The 17,150-nt window shown below is 56.2% G+C and overlaps 6 protein-coding genes across 6 annotated transcripts in view; 2 read left to right on the forward strand and 4 right to left on the reverse strand.

Moving 5' to 3' along the window:
* The window catches only part of CHGG_08004 (uncharacterized protein), a gene marked incomplete at both ends in the record, with an annotated part of 1,610 nt that extends 460 nt beyond the window's left edge, over positions 1-1,150 (reverse strand). Inside the window, 3 exons of the mRNA XM_001225659.1 lie at positions 30-770; positions 863-995; positions 1,083-1,150. Of these exons, the coding sequence (XP_001225660.1) occupies positions 30-770; positions 863-995; positions 1,083-1,150 (942 nt within the window). The remainder of the gene's footprint in view (positions 1-29; positions 771-862; positions 996-1,082) is intronic.
* A 587-nt stretch (positions 1,151-1,737) lies between these two features.
* Positions 1,738-2,813, reverse strand: CHGG_08005 (uncharacterized protein; the record flags this gene model as incomplete). Its single annotated transcript, XM_001225660.1, has 3 exons — positions 1,738-2,167; positions 2,256-2,522; positions 2,662-2,813. 3 exons carry the CDS (start codon positions 2,811-2,813, stop codon positions 1,738-1,740), a joined length of 849 nt encoding a protein of 282 aa, XP_001225661.1.
* A 2,984-nt stretch (positions 2,814-5,797) lies between these two features.
* CHGG_08006 (uncharacterized protein) lies at positions 5,798-6,458 on the reverse strand (the record flags this gene model as incomplete). Its single annotated transcript, XM_001225661.1, has 2 exons — positions 5,798-6,109; positions 6,183-6,458. The coding sequence occupies 2 exons, from the start codon at positions 6,456-6,458 to the stop codon at positions 5,798-5,800; spliced, it is 588 nt and encodes a 195-aa protein (XP_001225662.1).
* A 936-nt stretch (positions 6,459-7,394) lies between these two features.
* CHGG_08007 (uncharacterized protein) lies at positions 7,395-8,313 on the forward strand (the record flags this gene model as incomplete). Its single annotated transcript, XM_001225662.1, has 2 exons — positions 7,395-7,953; positions 8,162-8,313. The coding sequence occupies 2 exons, from the start codon at positions 7,395-7,397 to the stop codon at positions 8,311-8,313; spliced, it is 711 nt and encodes a 236-aa protein (XP_001225663.1).
* A 2,896-nt stretch (positions 8,314-11,209) lies between these two features.
* On the forward strand, positions 11,210-11,660 carry CHGG_08008 (uncharacterized protein; the record flags this gene model as incomplete). The annotated part of the gene is made up of 2 exons (XM_001225663.1): positions 11,210-11,339; positions 11,425-11,660. The coding sequence occupies 2 exons, from the start codon at positions 11,210-11,212 to the stop codon at positions 11,658-11,660; spliced, it is 366 nt and encodes a 121-aa protein (XP_001225664.1).
* Positions 11,661-12,183: 523 nt separating this feature from the next.
* Positions 12,184-16,722, reverse strand: CHGG_08009 (uncharacterized protein; the record flags this gene model as incomplete). The annotated part of the gene is made up of 4 exons (XM_001225664.1): positions 12,184-13,523; positions 13,823-14,339; positions 14,462-16,389; positions 16,452-16,722. The coding sequence occupies 4 exons, from the start codon at positions 16,720-16,722 to the stop codon at positions 12,184-12,186; spliced, it is 4,056 nt and encodes a 1,351-aa protein (XP_001225665.1).
* Between the last annotated feature and the right edge of the window lie 428 nt (positions 16,723-17,150).

Genomic DNA, 17,150 nt, shown 5'->3' on the forward strand with positions numbered 1-17,150 from the left:
AGAAGGCAGAGCTCTTCGAGCTCTCCGACCTCTCCTCCCTCATCCAGAAAGCGCCACCCCAGCCCGCCTCCACCCTCTGCATATACAGCACCGGCATCGTCGCCCCCTCCTGCAACCACGCTCTTGCGCCGCCGCGGCCCCGCCTCCGACAGCCGCCGGTTGCCGGGCGTGGTGCGGAACACGGGGTACGCGGCGCCCGAGGCCGCCAGTGGCGGGTGCGCCAGCTCGCCGATGTGGAGGCGCGGGTTGTTGAGCGTGGCGGTGTGCTTGTCGGGGTTGGGGTCTTTGTTGTGGCTGTGTTTTTGGTTGTGGAGGGAGAGGAGGTTGATTTCGAGGGGGGGGTGGGGCGGGAAGAGGGGTTGTCTGGGGGTGGTTGGGTTTGGGTTTGTTGTTATTGTCGCTGGGTGGTGGGGGGACTGAGAGATTCTTCGTCTGTGTTGCTCCCGCCGCTGCTGCTGCTGGGCGGGGGTGTCGCTGGCTTCGTCGTCTGCGTCGCCTGATGAGGAGCCGGGGGATAAGGGTCTTTGGGTGACTGAGGGGCCGGCGGGTGAAGGACCGGCGGGCTGACCGTTGGGCGCCCGGGGCAGGTTGGGCGAGGGACAGGCGCTCGGGGAGGGTGAGCACGACGAGTCCGTCCCGCTGGGGAGGGTCCCGGAAGGAGAAGCGCCGCCGGGAGGCCGTCGAGAGGTTGTTGGTGGCATTGCCGCTTTCTTCGGCCTCTTGTTTGACCCCGTTTTTGCCGACTCCTCCTTCTTTGACCTCCTTCCAGCCTGTGTAGAAGGGTAGATGCCTTGAGGATGTCGACCGCGCTTGATCGTGATTCCGAGGTCGGGCAGGAGGGAAGCGGCGCCGAGGTACACACAGACGCCGCCCACCCCGGGCTCGGTATGACGGTAGAGTGGTAAGGGCCGGGGAGGAATTTGAGAATGGGGACACGGACGAGCCATCGGGCCTTGCTGGCAGGCTTATGGATCTTGGGCGTTGCTTGGGTCCCACTGGGTTCTGGAGGTGGAATCCGTTGCCGCTTGTTGATGTTTGTGCGCTAGGACTCGCGCAAAGGACAAAGTTGGCGGGCAGCGAACCCCGCCGGGATAGGGTTCTCGGTGGCTGGTCCACGCTGGTTGTCTTTTCTAGATTGCAGGAGTGTCATGTTGAAGTATGGTAGAGAGATACAGATCGAGATAATTTCGCTGGGTGTTTAAAAAGTAGTAAGGTGTTGTTTATTCAGAATGCAGGATGAAGTAGGAGAAAGTTTGGAAGCAGAGAGGAGATGATAGAAATACCTAGTTGTGTTCGTCTGGGATGTAACTTCCCGAGAGAATATGCGCTGGGTTCCCTCTCATTACAGTCGAGAAGCATGGCAGGCGCTTGCGGCGCTATGGTGACTGGGGAATCTGAGGCATGGGAAGGAGGAGAAAGCTCAAAGAGAAGGAAGCAACGCAAGACATAAAAAGCAGAGAATATCTGAAATCTTTGTTAAGTAAGGTGCTACTGCCTATTTGCTAGGCACGAAGCCGAGGACCCTCCATGAACGCCTCCACGATGAAGCAAGTACCAGCAAGATCCTCGGAAACTAAATCGCTCCTCCCTCAAACCAGCCACTCAAAGGCTCCAGAGCTCTAACCTAGGCCCTGATCACTTATCCCAGCTGAACGCGCACGCAAAAACAAAGGAAATGAAGGAAATAAAAACCACGCTACCCATCGTAACGTTCCCAAGGATGACCTCTCTCCCGGCTTAACGGCCGGTCGCGCCACCAGCCTCATCCTCCTGCTTGACCTTGGGCACGCTGGGGCGCTCATGGAACTCGTGGCGCGGCTTGATGGTCATGCGCGGTGAGTTGTAGCCCATGGTCCAGTTCCACTCGGAAAGCATGGTGATCATCTCGAAGCCGACCTGCGGGTACTCGTTGAGCACGGTGTTCCAGTCCTGCGGCAGAGGCTGGCCGCGGCGGTTCTTGCTGAACAGGAAGAACAGCGAGTGGGCAGTCAGGAAGCGCCGCATCGGCGCATTGGGGCCCGTGTGGTCGAAGATGTAGGTGACATCGGCCATGTTGGGCGCCCAGTGGTCGTCAGAGGCCTCGCCGAAGTAGATGTAGAGCACGTCGAGCACGGCGTTGCGCACGCCGAGGATGCCAAACTTACCACCCATGACGTAGACGCCGAGACTGAATAGAGTGTGTGGTTAGCTACGGCCATCACTGGAATAAGGTGAATGAGTGAAGAGGGAGGGGGGAGGGGGGTAGGGTAACGTACTAGTCACGGACGGTCAGGTTAGTGCCATCGGGCGCAAGGAAACGAAAGTTGCGGGCACCACCGGAGGGCAGGAAGGCCGTGCCGTAAAGCCAGCGGATAAACAGGGCAAAGAGCCTCGGGTCGTCATCCGGCAGCTTCATCTCATCATCGCCCTCGGCGAAATAGTCCCTGAAGAACTCGGACTGGCTGATGAGCAGCTTCTCATGAACAACCCAGCGCTTCTCCTCGGCGCCGACCGTGAGGGTGACAATGCGATCAGTGAGCCAGCTATATGAGAAACAAACAAATCAGCATTCATAATTATTTGTCATCGCGCACGGCGGATACAGTGGCCGACTGAATGAAATGATTCACTTGGATTGCTTTGCGAGTGCAGGGAAGATCAATGATGGAGTGCGAAACATACCTGTCGAGGCCATGGAGGTCTGTGGACGAGCCTTGGGAACCTTGGACCTGTGTGCCCTGGCTGGCTTGAACGCCCGGGGCGCCGTGGGTGCTATGGGTGCTCTGGGAACCCGACGGGCGAGCCGGCTGCGTGAGCTGATCGTGCTCATTCATCCTGGTCGGCGAGGCTGTGAGAAGGGTCAGTCACTCCGTTCAGCGACAGAAGTAGAAGGCTAGCTGGGCGGCGCGTGAAGAGCAAAACAAATATTAAATGCCTACCAGTGTAATTGTTTGTTTGCAATGAATGTGTTGCCCAAAGTCGGTTGCCTGTGCCGTTGGGATTACCAGCCATCGGAAGTGTGTGTGTGTGGGAGTGAGGGAACGTAGGAATGTGGGAGTGTAGAAGGGCGAAGAGCTGGGAGGCGGAGGTGGGAGTAAAAAGAAGAGTTGAGAAGGGAAAGGGAAAAGATCGAGTGGAAAGCAGAAGTGGGAGGGTATAAATAGACCAGTGTTGGATACAATCACAAGTGGAATCCTCACGGTGTAGGGCAGGGCTTGGGAGCGGTGATGAATAGATCAGTGATAAAGACAATGGAACAAGCAGGATTCTTCCGGTGAATGTTGAGACGGAAATGCGGATTTAACATGATCAAGAAACCGGAACAAGGAGAGTTCTTCCGGTGAAATCTGCAACGAGGTGGCAGAAAAGCAGAGTTGAAACTTGTAACAACTTGATAATGCCCTCCAGGGCAACTCGGGAGAGAAGTGGTCAGCGGAACGGACATGACTGGCGGTTCGGACACTAGTGGACAGCTAGAGAATGGGGCGTGAGTATGAAATGCCGGAGTGTAGAATAAGGTTAACCGGAGAATGGGAAGAAGGGTACAATGCATATGTGGCTCCAAGCAGGAGAAGTGAAGGACTGGTTGAACGACTCGCTCTCTCAAGCCATTAAGGCTGACTGAACACCTCCCAAGTCATCTAGACGAGAATGAAACCGGGCAAGAGAAAGGTATAAACTCTTACCCGAGCGGCGTATGTCCGAAACTCTCTTCCTTGAGCATCTGGCTCCGAAAGCAGAGAGAAAAGTAATTAGAATAGATTAAACTTTCTTAAGGCTTCAGAATATCTTCGTTTGGTGCCTCTAGATCGAGCGTTACACTTGGAGTATGGCTTGTTTTGGCTCATGTGGTGGGAACCTTATATGCCGAACAAACCAGTCCCCCACCATGGCAGGAATATAATCTATCTCAAAATGTGGTGATACACAACATGTGTCCCCTCCATAGTTGATGTCCGCCCCATAGTCGGGTTGATGAGATGGCCCAGCCCATATCCGTTGGAGCTGTTTGATCCACACTCAGACGAACCTCGCAAGTCAGTCAGCGGCGAGTTGAGAAAACAATTTGAAACCAGCCAGGGGAGACATGCTTCAGGGACGGCAGTTACTTTGGGTACGGTAATGACAAGGCTACACAGTAGCTGTGTCCGACCTGTTCTTGATCAGCTTGTTCGACCAAGTCCACAGTGACGAGCCCCTGGCAGAAGTAAACATGGAACTTCCTACCACACCACCATCGGGAAGCCTTGGCAAGCCTACCATCAAGCCCTATTGTTCACTTCCACAAGGCAGGCGGGTGCCCGGTCAGGGAGCAGTCACGCGCAAACCCGAGAGCAGACCAGAATTAGAGTGAAGAGGCGCACAGGTCGCCATGTTTCAATTCCCAGAACCAGAGCATTGTTTAGTTGCTCGCTTCAATATCTTGGCATACAAAAAACGCCGCGCTGCCGCCAGGAGCCAGAGCCAGAGCCAAAAGCCGGGGAAAGCCAGGGAAATCAGGAGCACGAAGCCAACCACACTCAACCCAACTATCCCACAACCGCTTTCGAACAGACAAGTTGCTTCAAAACACCGGCCGCCTTGACACCAAGCAAACAACAACGCTTTGCGCGCGCCCGCTCCCGAGAGTCCCCAATATGCTTTGCCAACCGAGCCCCGCCAGCCCCAAAACACAGAGATAAGCGGCTGTGTGCGCAATAAATGAAGCCTCCGAGCAACCCAGGGAACCATAGCAGAAAATGCGAAACGTTCCCCCCTTTCCGCCGTAACCATATCCGAGATGCAGCCCGTAGAAAATCAAGACAGGAAGAAAACAGAAACTAAGGATATAGAGGTGGAACCAAGCCGCGGCCAGCCCATCCTCAACCCATGGTACAGTGAAACCAAATGGAAGATTGAACACAGAAAAAAAAACGGGAAATATCAACCAACTCCTCAGCCAGCCCCGGCCCCCCAAAAACCGATCCGGAAATACCAGCTCTCTGAGATTCCCCAGCAACAAAACCCGCACAATGTCTTGCCAGCCCGCCCCTACACCGAGATATTCGCCCATGTAGCCCCCAAGAAGATCGAGAACACCAATGTCGTAAAACAAACACCCCTCCACCCTTCCGCCGAAAAGTCGTTCTATATGTCGATAATCTTTTTTTTTTTTTGGTGAACTCGTTGACCCGTGAACCGTTAGGACTTTTTATCGTGATGAAGGATAAGTCGCCGCTTCCGTGATAATGAGAAAAAGAGGACACCCCCAAAACATCAAAAATGTATGGTATCGAACGAAAACAAAAAAGCAAACCCGCAGAACTCCGCCGTGAGACACCGATGCAAAAAGCAGGTTGACGAGGATGCAAAACCGCCGCGGAAAACGCCCATTTCGTTGTAGCCGAAAATAAAGAACAGCTCCCATCTTTCGAAGCGGGAGCACCGTATCCGCAAGAAACTGGTTGAAACAGACAGGTATCGATTATTCTCTTTATCGCGCCATCCGAAAATGTCAAAGTTTTGTCGCTTCAAAAAGCGACAGGCTTATGTCGATCAAAAGTGAGTTGTTTTTGTACAGGTGGGTATCGTGAGGTTGCCAAGGAAGTCGAGGATCCAGTCGACCTTGAGAAGTTGGGTTGTGTCGCCCGCGCCTGCCAGAGGGTAACAAAAAGAAAATCGATGCCTGCTACTAGGGATGTCGGTGCCCGCCAAGATGAACAGCTGCCATGAGCGGAATGCGCGCAGTGATTATACAGTCTGCGATTGCAGCGACGACGACGGCTTCGGGTCAGCCCAGTCTCGTCTGGGGCGTCACAGAAGCGAGACGTGAGCCACCTTACCACCGTCTGCCGACGGGCTGCTGCATCCTGGCGGGTGACACCGAGGGTGGCGGACTCGACATGGAGACGCCAGTAGCAGGGTTGATGATAGGGATGGCGTTGCGGGCGCGGGTGGCAGAGGGCTGGTGAAGCTTCATGGCCGCGATCGCCTGCTGGTTTTGGTATGGAGGCGGGATAAACGCGGGCGAGGACGACTGCAAGGTGAAGCTCGATGCTGCGACTTGAGTGGGCTGCTGCGTCGGGGACCCTTGTGGGGAGTTGCTCGCCAGTGACGAGCGCTCCGAGGACGAGCTGTGAATCGAAACGAGCTTTAAGCGCCAGTGTCAGTCCAAGTGCCAGGCATATTTGATCACGCGGTTATGGTCGCCGTCCGAGACTCACATCGCTCTCGGTCAACAGGCCTGGGCAGAACTCCATGTCATCTTCTAGGTCGAACGAGCGCCCGGCCTCGAATCTCATGCGGAAGCTTGAAAGATTTGCTGCCTCGGTGAGTTCCTTCATACTCCTGACCCCGCGGAACTTGTTCTGAATCTGTGCGGCGGATAGCCTCGGTGCTCTGCGATTCCGCCCGCCATGATGGCTGTGCGACACGGCGGCTCCGGCCGTCGCGGATGTTGGGTGTTGCTGGTGGGCGCCGAAGTGATAGTACGTAGACATTATGATTGGTGAACCAGCAGGGCGATGCACCAAGAAGTCGTTTTTGTATGGTTTGGTGGTTGGAGCGAAGTGCAGCGAACCGGAGTGGCGCGGTTTTCAAGTCTGATCGGACGGTTGGAGCAATAACACAGGGAGCTGCGCGTTGAGGCGGACGCTGTAATGGCGTTGACGGTGATGAGAATGAATTATGAGAGTTTTGTCAAGATGGATTGCAGGTCGTTGATGGCGCCGTTGAGGGGGGTTTTTGGAAAAGCAATTTTGCGGGTGGTATTTTGGTGGGAGGGTGGGGATGGGGGAAGGTGAAGGTAAAGTAAGGAAGAGGCGAGGGAAAGAGGGACAAGTCGGAGCGGGCGAAGGGTTGGACAGACGAGGGTGGTGGGGGGCACGACTTTGTGTTGCGCTAATGCACAAGGGTGGCAGGACCCCGGGCGAACACACTCACCTGCCAATGCCATGGCCACTCTGGCTGCGGGCTGGGTGGCAAGACCGCATCAAACTGTGGAGACCGTGCTGCTCACGATTGGATGGACGATCCTGCGCTAAGCTGGAAACAGCCTAAGGCGCTGGAAATGCTGTCGTGTAATTTTGGCCCTGGCAATTCACAACAACCAGTGCCGGAAACGGCGAGGACGGTGCTGGCAGGCTGGCTCGCTTGTTTCTGGTTGGACCTGGAAGCAGCTGTTGAGGCGCTGTTCCTGCAATGTCCACAGGCCATCATTTCGCTCCACCCAGCCCTCATCCACAATCGGCGCCCGACGTGGCTCCGATAAGACGACAGCTGCAACTCTCAATGCATTCGTTCACCCAAGCGCGAGCGTCCAAGTTGGCCATGAGGACAAACACCGGCTCTATCTTTCGGATGTTGAGCCCGTTATCCGGGTCCTCCCTTTTTACGTGACCTTTTTTGTTTACTTTCTTTGGCCGATGAGTCCAGAAATGGAGCGCCGAGGGCGGTGCATCGAATTTCGCCTCTCGGCATTCGTAGATGAGCTCCGGACCCGCCGTTGTCTGGATGTACTGTGCGTGGAGTGTGGTGTACACAAGGCGTTCGCTACAGGTGCTAATAAGATGGAAACCCAGATTCAGTTAGATGCGCGATGCACTCAGGCGCCGCGGAATGATGAAACTGGCGCTCCACGGCCAATTGGCCCAGCGGCGGCTCGAGATGCAGAAATGAGTCCAGCCGAGTGGCCAGCCAAAGTTCACAGTCAGGTCCAGCCTTGTGGCGGGGGTTTCCGCCCGCAGGCCTTTGACTGGCTGGTGTGGAGAGTAAAACATGTCGAGACCTCCGGACCTCGCGGCAGACCGTCGGTCGTATTTCGCTGTATCCCGATACGGATCCTCCGACGTCGAAAACAGTGGCAAGGGTGGTACCAGATGAGGTACGAAGTGCGCAAGAACCCAGAGGTGGCTGGGCAGAACCCCACACGTTTTACACAGTATCCAGGACGGATGGCAAACATTGGTAGGGAGGTGCCAGAGTACGAGTGTATTCGTATGTATTTCAGAGTGCACGGCGAGTGGCCTCCAAAAGAGCAGACAGACTAACACCGAAGCTGCACCCATCCGTCACCGGCATAATCGGATTGTTGGACTTTGTCTGCCCTTGCACAGAATGTTATCATCTCACAACAGATATCCACCAGTTTTGGGGATGTCGACGCCCTCCAGCCGCTAGTTGGCTAATCGCTTCGCTGTAACAGTCATCGATGAAGCTCTCTGCGGCCTGCTCGGCCCCTGCACGGCTCGGCATGCGGGTTGTGAGCGTCTCATTTCCATGGCGCCTGTGAGGTATCATTGGGTTGTTCCATCAACCGCCATGTGCGCCGACAGGTGGTGCATCACGAAAGGGTGACCGTTGAGTGAGCTTTCTGATCGGGGGCTCCTCACCGTCAGTTCGGTGCCATGGAATGGAGAACACTTGGAACAACAGGACCACGACGACATGGCGGGGAATTCTAGAACGGCATGAGTTGACACATAGCTGGCCGCTAAGTGGTCGAGACTTGGGTTATGCAAAAGCGAACAGCTCTCCGAGACCAGCGACCCCCACCCACCCGAGACCATCGGCAAATGGTGGTGGGGTGACAAAGGGGGCAGAATCAGTTCGGCGGTCAGCTCATCTCTCGCTATCTCTGGGTTGCATTCTCCCGTTTATCCCTCGATACGGTTCATGCCGTCAAGGTGCTCTTCCACACCGCAAACCACACACATCGACGGCGAAAAGAAGGGTGGTCTGGGTGACTTGAGGGTGAGAGGGTCTCGTGAATGCCTTCATGCCTGAAGCGGGCCAAAAAGGCAAATCGACCTATTTTAGTCTCGATGTTTAGCGACGGGATTGGCAAAGCGGAAGATCTTAGGGCCAATAATTGAGGTCGGAGCGCTCTCCCTTGCCCTGGTTCCGGGCGAGGGGCATCGAGGGGTTGAAACCCAAACACTCGGCACGCCTTGCCCCCAGGTGCCAGCCGGGTGTTTCGAAAGGCGGGGGACGTTGTCCGCCAGCCTCTTTTCCGCAATTCCAGGTCAATGCAGCATCCGACGAAACGAGGAAAGGCCATGACAGAAACTTATCTGGTGTACCTGGCTGCCGGCGGTCTTATCATTCGCTGATGCCGAATCTCCCTCCGGCATTGGGAGGGTTCGCGAGGGACGGACTGCAACCATCGTCAATGCATTGTTCCCAATGCACGGCAGGGCTGTGCTCCCTTGCATCCTCGATGGACACTGATCAATCTGTCCCGGGCTTGACAATGGGGGGAGCCCAGCAAGATACAGATGACAGACGCCGCCTTTCGGAAACCCGAGCTGTTGCAACACTCCTCCCAGGAGTCATCATGAAGACAGACCATGAAGTCAGTCATTCACAAGCGGGGCTTCGTTTGAGCTCCTCGTCGACCCTCTCATCCCCCGCATCGAAAAGCAGCACTGTGCACCAAGAGATCTGGTGTCTCTCCAGCACAGACCACGGAGTGGCCGAAGGGTTTGTCGAGGGTGTGACACTGCCACACACCGCTCTTTTCTCGGCGAGCGGGTGCTGTGCAAGCCTGCAGTGCCTGCAAGCCTAATTGTGCGCAGCTCTGTGAGTGGGTGTGGCCAGGCAGAGCTAGGCTAGACCTCCATCGTCGACGCCACTTGGATGCCTGTAACTTGCTTTTTCCCCAGATGACCGATCCGCGCCGAATTGCAGCGTCAGGCGGCGCAGCAGCGGGGAAAAAAGGAAGAAAGTGACGAGGCGGTTCACAATCCTTGAATTTGCGCGTGCTGACCTTGCAGGCATGCAGCTCTCTTTGCCGACGGAGATCGATAACGTTCACTAACTAGGGAGGTAGTGAGCCAGCTAGCGCGCAGGAAGGCGAACCGGCGGCTGATCTTTCAGGTCCGGTCGTCTTTCCAGCGCCTGGGCCGAAGCTCCGAAACTCTCTTTTCAGATCCTCTTTCGCCAGGCACAGCTTGGAGGTTGTGGCGCATGGGACGCTCGAAGATCGGACGTTCCCGTAATTGACGGTAATAACGGAAAAAGAAAGCAACCAGTGGAGGTCTGGCCGGGTTGCCTCCCTCTCGTCGATTCTCTCGGTGGTGGAGTCGCGAGCTGCCGGCGGTCCGAAGGAAGCCGGGAGGCCCCTCGGAGTTCCAATTCTCCATTACGTGCTTGAAGTTCTGTTGGGACGACAAGTTTACCCCTGAAAACCCAATTCCCATCATAACATCACGCGATGGCAGTGTTTCCCGTGCCAAGCCCATCCCGTTCCCCTGAATCTCCAGACGAGTCAGCAGTTTGTCACCTGACAAATCTCACCAGACCCTCTTTGAGGCACAAGACTCGGGCTATTATCGGCTGCCGAGTTGCCAGTTTATTACATCACGGCCGGCCGGGCTCGGTTTCGGGTCGCTGAACGAAAACAGACGGGCAGGTAATGGATGGCGGTCGCGACTCCCCGGCCGAGACGGTCAGGCCGGGCCGGACCCTCCGTGATCGCGCTGATTGTCGTAAAACATAAAACATCGGGCCCGGCCTCGATTCGACCCCGAGATGAGACGATGCCGTGTGTTCGGAGGGTATGATTTGTCCCGGCTTCGGCGCCCGGCCATGCAAATGTCTCGGTGCATTTAACTACAGCTCTACCGCTTTGGAAGCTGACCATTCTGTTGGTTTTTAGTCGATGGACCTCGACGGTAACCGTGTACTTTTATTCGTTTATCAGTAGAAATAAGTTGTCCTAACTGGCCTAGAATTGTATACCTACCTATGCAAAGCACTGACTGACCTGTAAAGTTTTTACAATGCTGTATGTTTTATGGACCTGGCCGGTCCTAGCAAATTCCCTCACATGTACCAGCAATGGTCGGTCAAGGTAAATTGAAGCAAGCAAGGTCAAACTCCATTAATGACGCGCAGTGGAACCGCGCACTTTTCTCAACCCTGGTGGTGACTGCAGTTTGGTGATGAATGTCCGCCAAATGAGTGCGTGAAAGGCAAGCTCCCACTTAGTGACGTCATCGCAACTGCCGACGTCTCATCCACCCCTCTCATTGAGAAAAGCTGCCTCATCGCCTCATCTGCCAACAAGCTGGAATTGTATCTCGCATAGCTCAAGGTTTTGCTTCTATTGCCTCGAGAGATCAGAAAAGCGCCAATTGACAATTATTTGCCCAATTGGCTCCCAGACTGCTACCAAACAACAAACACCACCAAAAACGCCATCTCTGAAACCATACATCACCAACAACACATCTCGCCCACTGCCATCAACATGTCCGCCCGCGCCCTCTTCAACACCACCACCAAGGCCCTCCGGCCATCCATCCTCTCCCTCCCCAACACCACCGCACGCCGGACCCTCACCCAAACCCCACGGGTCGCACTCAAAGAATCCGCCTCAAGTACGCCCCCCCCATCCACCCCTCCAAACCCAACCTAAACCCCAAACAAAACAAAAGACTAACCACCCCCCCCTCCCCGCAACAGCCGACCCCGACGCGACAAACTACGAGCACCACAAGCAGGACTCGCTCGCCAAGCAAAAGAAAGGCGAGGGCCACTGGAAGCCCGAGCTGGCGTCGGTGAGCGAGGAGAGCGTGAAAGCGGACCGCATGGGCCCGCAGGAGGCCGGGGAGGCGGCGATGAAGCGGCTGCAGGAGCAGACGAAGGGGCGGGCGGAGGAGACGAGTAAGAAGGGGACGAGTATGCGGGATGGTTTGTGAAATTTTCTGAAGTTTTGTTTATTTATTTCTTTCTTTGTTTGTTTGTTTGTTTGTTAGGGGAGGTGATGGTGGGTGTGGTTGTGGTGGTTGGCTGGCTGACTTTGGTGGTTTAGCAGAGTAGGATTGGGTTTTATGTTGTATGATGTGGGTAGGGGGACAGGAGGGTTGAGGAATGGAAAGGGCCATGGGAGGAGGGATTGTGCATATCCATTCTCAAGGCATTCAAGGAGTTTTATTTTGCTCAGCACCCTGCGTCAAAAGAGAGGCCATAGACTGACAGATTGCATGCGATGATTCGATTGTTCTCAGGCAACATACGTCCAAGCTACCTAGGCACTATGCTATTGTCATTTGAAGCAAATCAAAACAACATGTCATGATGAAGGCCAAACCCATACTCAACCTGTGATGCCCAGGACGCCCGTCGCTATATGCTGATACACCTCCCATTCCCGAAATTGATGCCAACCGGGGTAACCTAGAACACACCGCAATATCAAACTTGATTTCCTTCAACTCCAGCTCACACCGCCACCCCGCGCCCCCTTCCCCTACCCCTTGGCCTACCCCTCCCAACCCCGGGGGTTCCACGAACGGCCGCACCCCTCCCTCGGCTCGCCAGACTAGGTCTCGCGGGTATATCCTCATCCTCATCCTCATCCGAGTCACTCGGCTCCAGGGCACCGCTCAGCCCATCGCTCCCCACCTCACTACCAGCCTCGCCACCATGCTCCGACCCCGACCGTGACGCACCTTCGCCGTCGGTGGAGTACCCCCCTCCCCCACCGTCGTAATAGTCGTCCTCCTCGTCCGAGTCCAACAACCTCACTATGGTCGGGCCGGACGGGAGTCGCGGCGGGGACGGCGGGGGTGAGGGTTCGGGAACGGGTGAGTGTTCGATGGGGAGGGATGATTCGGGAACGGGCGAGGGCGTGATGGGGAGGGAGGGTTCGGAAGTCGGTGTCGCTTCGGCAGGTGCAGAGGGTTCGGGAGTCGGTGTGGGTTCGGCAGGCGGCGACGGTGCCGGAGATGGGGTGGTTTCGACAGCGGGAGAGGGTTCGGATTCGACTTCCTGGTCAGGTCCGGGTCCGGGTTCCTCCTGCTCAGGAAACGGTGAAGCTAGACTTTCCTGTACGGCCATGGATGGCGCTAGGGGTGGGGTCGCAGAGATGCTCGGCGGCGGAGAAGGTTCGGGGTCTGCCTCGAGGACTGGCTTGGGCTCGGCATGTACCAGCGGGGATGGGCTGCGGGCTGTGTCTGACACCGCTTCCTCTTCCGCAGCGGGATCAAAGTCGTCGCCTGCGCTCTCTGTTTCGTCGCGGGTGGCTTGCTTCCTAGGCCTGCCTCTGCCTCTCGCGACTGGTTTTGGGGTTGCTTCTTTTTGGGGAGGTAAACGTTCGGCGGGTCGATGCTCGGCTTCCACGGGGGTGCTCTCCCCTTCGCTTTCTCTCGAGCGAGTAGTGGTCTTTGGATTTGCCGATGCCGATCCCTTTGGCTGACCAATTCTGAATTTCTTGCCCCTGAGGCGCATCCTTTCGGCCATGGACAGCAGTGACTGCGATGGCAGTTCCACAGCTACTTCTGGCTTTTTCGACCGGGCCTCGGGTTGGGCGTTGCGCGGTGGACGACCGCGTCTCCTCGGCCCTACAGGTCCTGCCGTTTCATCCCGAGGCGCTACCTCCGTATTGATAACCTCGCCTTCTTCGTCGAGCCCTTTGAGTTGCTGCGCTAGCTGAGCATCAAGGTCATCCGTCTCGTTTTCAGGACCCGCGCTAAGCGAAGGCCGCACCTTCGGGGGCCGTCCACGCCGCTTTGCCGGCTTCTCGGGCTCACGATTCGGAGTCGCGCTCTGGGTCCCCGAGACTTCCGATTTCGTGGTCGACCCCGCTTCCTAGGCGGAGGCGCCGCCGCCGGCGCACTGGGGCTCTGGGCGGCTGGCGCGGTACCGCTGGTCGTAGAGAAAATTGCCGCCGATGCTAGGTCGAGCGGGTCCTTCCCTGCGTGTTCCGGGTTGTAGTTCGCGATGCCCTCTGGTGGCCGCTGCGAACGAGGAATTAGTACGTCGTTGAACTCCTCTTCGCCGTTCTCGTCGACAACATAAGATATTTTGGGCCGCGCGTGTCGAAGGGCTGGTCAGTTCGGGGAGTACCCCTGCCGTTCACGCTCGCTTGTGTCTTGAGCACCATCAGCTGGCTCGGGTGCTGGCTGTGAGACTTCTGCCGGCGCTTCAGGATGGACTGGCGGGGCTTCTTCCGTAGGGGCGTCGAGCACCGTCTCATCACCGCCAAACAAGGCGGGGTCCATGTTGCTCAGCGCAACTTCCTGGGCGTCGGGCTGGGGCTCGGGTTCGAGCCTGGGTTTCTTTCTGTGATGAGAGCATGGCCCTTGGAAGTCCGGATCGTCGTCTTCTTCCTGTCGAGCTCGTCGTTTCGTGATTCGGGGTTGTTTCTTGTGGTATTTGGATATCTCCGGTTCGTCATCCACCACCAAAGCTTCTGTAGAGGGCATTTGGTACGGGTCAAATAGAATCTTGTCAGGGCTGTCATCCTGTTCATAGTATCCCATGCCGAGCATCCTCTCGCGGCCGAGCCCCGAGGGGTCGGGGTATGAGGACTGGTCTTGGGTCACACCCGTAGACATGTCAGTGACGGCAGCGGGGCCCATGTGGTAACCATTTTGCTGTTGTCCGTCGACTGCATTCGCAGGTATGACGTAGTCTCCCATAGGCGCAACTCCAGGCCCAACGGTCCCGTTCTGGCCATGGTGGCCGTTGGCAGCATGTAGCATAGCAGCATCCATACTTCCGCCAGGGCGCCGTCCGGCAGGGTGGGCACTGTGTCAGGCATTTCAGCCTGCTTCGCCTTCTCCGCCTCGGCCGCCTGTTGTAGCCTCTGCATTCGCTTGCTCGACAGGCTCCGGCTCTCGTCGCCCACGCTCTTGAGCCAGGACAGGTTGTGAACGCGGAAGTCGACCAGGGTCTCGACGCTGCGGTCATCTGCGATTCGGCGGGTGTCGTGCCCGAGCAGGGTGGTCTTGGGAATGTAGGGAACGCCGTTCCCAGCCCGGCGGCAGGCGGCGCAATTGCAAATCTTGAGACATTTGGGGCATTGCCATCGCTCGTTCTGCACCACCTCCTGCGGCATCATGTCGAAGGCCCTGTAAAGCACACCAAAACAATATGCATCATGGCAACCCTCGTTCGTGCAGAAGGCCAACTTGTAGTTGTAGTCTTTATGCTGGCAAACGTGGCAACGGTGCACGTCGCCCTTTTTCGCCTTCCTCTTCTTCTTCTTCTTGGGCCGGCCCTCGTCATCCACCTCGACATCCGACTCTGGCTCGGATGCCTCCTTCGCCTGGGTGATGTCCTTCCACGGTCGCATCCGCAGTTGCTCCTGGCAGATTTGGGCAACCGCCTTCTTGCCCAGTTTCCTCCTCGCGAGCTCCAACGGGAGGGGCGAACCGTCAAAGCTGACGAAGCCATCATTCTTAATGATCAACGCCCGCCAAGATTCGTACCGGTCAACCAGATCGGACCAGTGCCACTGCTCGCACCAGCTGAGATTGGAGACGCAGAAACACGAGCGGCCCATGACGTAGCACTCCATACAGATATCGTAGGTGTCCTCGTCTCCGTTGACGAGCTGGCGTACGCAGCGTTTGCAGGTCAGGAAGCGGTTGAAGATGTTCGCTCTGCAGTAGGAGCAAGTAATGTTGGAGTCGAACTCGATGTAGTCGATCTCCTTTTCCCTTGTCGCGAACATTTCGTCGAGGAGAACCTCGGTGAACAGGCTGAAAAGTGACTTGAAATCGGCCGCCATCTGCTTCATCCTGGTCGAGTTCTTGATCAGATCTTGACCGAATCCGAGCAAGCCTATGTCGGCCGTCTTCTCCGTATCCACCATTTCCTTGTAGTACTTGTCCAGGGTGTAGAAGATGATGGCCTTGTTCTTGTACTGCTCGTCTCGGCAGACAAGCCTTGCCTTTGGTAGTGCTTCGTGTAGCGCCAACTGTAGAGTTTCGGCCGTTGTCCGGTTCCATGCGACCTTGATGGTCCTTGTGCCGCGGTTCCAAACCTGGTGGGGAGCTAGCGGAGGAACAAGGATGAAGTCTCCAACCTTTTGTTCCACGACATACACAGGAAAGGTGGCCTTCTTCCAGGCGTTGACCTGGGCAAAGTGCTTCTCGATTTCGATATCGTGGCCTAGCATGGACAGGAAGTATTCCCTCACCACTTCGCGATCCTTCGTCTCGGTCATGAACCATATTGAGCTTCCTGGCCGCTCTCCATTTTCGTCGCCAGAGGCATCCACCATGATATTCTGGCCCAGGCTAGCGCACATTTCCCGATGAGCGGGGGTATAAGTGCCTTCGTGGCCGATGTAGCACATGAGGTTCTGGGCGCGCATTTCTTCAGGCAGGCTGCTCATCAGATCACCGGCAGGGGCGGCGGACCGCCCCTCCTGGAAGATGCCCATATCGTCGCCGCTCCCTTTCCCGGCCCGCTCGTCGACATTCGAGTTCATGTAGTAAAGGTTCGGAGGGATGATTTTCTGCAGGTATTCTTGCCACTCTGGAGGGCAGTCGATGTCCTTGAGATAGAGTCGCTGTCGTCGCTCATCGCGGAAATTGCTGGGGGCCCATTGGTTCGTGAGCGTCTTCATCGACCGGAGGTAATGGCCCATCGACATGGGGATATCGGCCTGCCCGACCACGTCTCGAACATTCTCGGCTGCTTGGTTGTCAGCCAACAAACACAACACGCGGAAGTGTACAATATGGATGGTTGCTCACGTTTCTTATCGTAGGTAGACTCCAGCCATTGTGCGCTGAAGAGCGACTTGGGTAGACGGTCGTTCCATTTCTCGATGACCAGCGGTTTCCCACCGTGGATGACGTGAAGAAACACCAGTCGCTCGAATTCCTGAGGTCCTATGTTTCGAATCTGAGCAGCCGAGATGCGCAATATCCAGTGGAAATTTGGCGTCCTCTCTACAACCGAATGCAAATCGAAATCCGGCGGGATGGGATCGAACTTCGCTTGCGGATGCTGTGCGGTCGGCATCGTGGCGTTTGCGCCAGAGCGCGTTTCGTGAAAATCGGATCGCAAGTCGAAGATTAAGAGCCGAACAGCTAAAGTCAAATCTGGATTACATGGCGACTCGGCGCCGAAGCGAGTTGCGGTGTTCTAGGAATTGGTGGACTCGGTGGACTCGGTTCGTTGCAAGAAACGCGACGGGAAGTCTTCGAGGCTGCAGCAAAGCGCGTTTGGATGAAATCGGCGAGGGGAATTGGCGATTGAAAGAATGTGGTGGGGCAGGGCTGACCAATTAAACAGCAGAAACAGCTCAAGCTTGGGGAGAGCTTCCCGGCTTGTGGGGCGGAAATTTGTTGCTGGGGCTCAAAGTCAACCTCGAAGCATGTGAAAGTGGTTTTCTCCAACACAATAAACTCGAAATTAAAGACGGGATGAAATGAGAGGCTGGCTTGAAT

Source organism: Chaetomium globosum, genomic scaffold (assembly GCF_000143365.1).
Source record: "Chaetomium globosum CBS 148.51 scaffold_5 genomic scaffold, whole genome shotgun sequence".
Lineage (NCBI taxonomy): Eukaryota > Fungi > Ascomycota > Sordariomycetes > Sordariales > Chaetomiaceae > Chaetomium > Chaetomium globosum.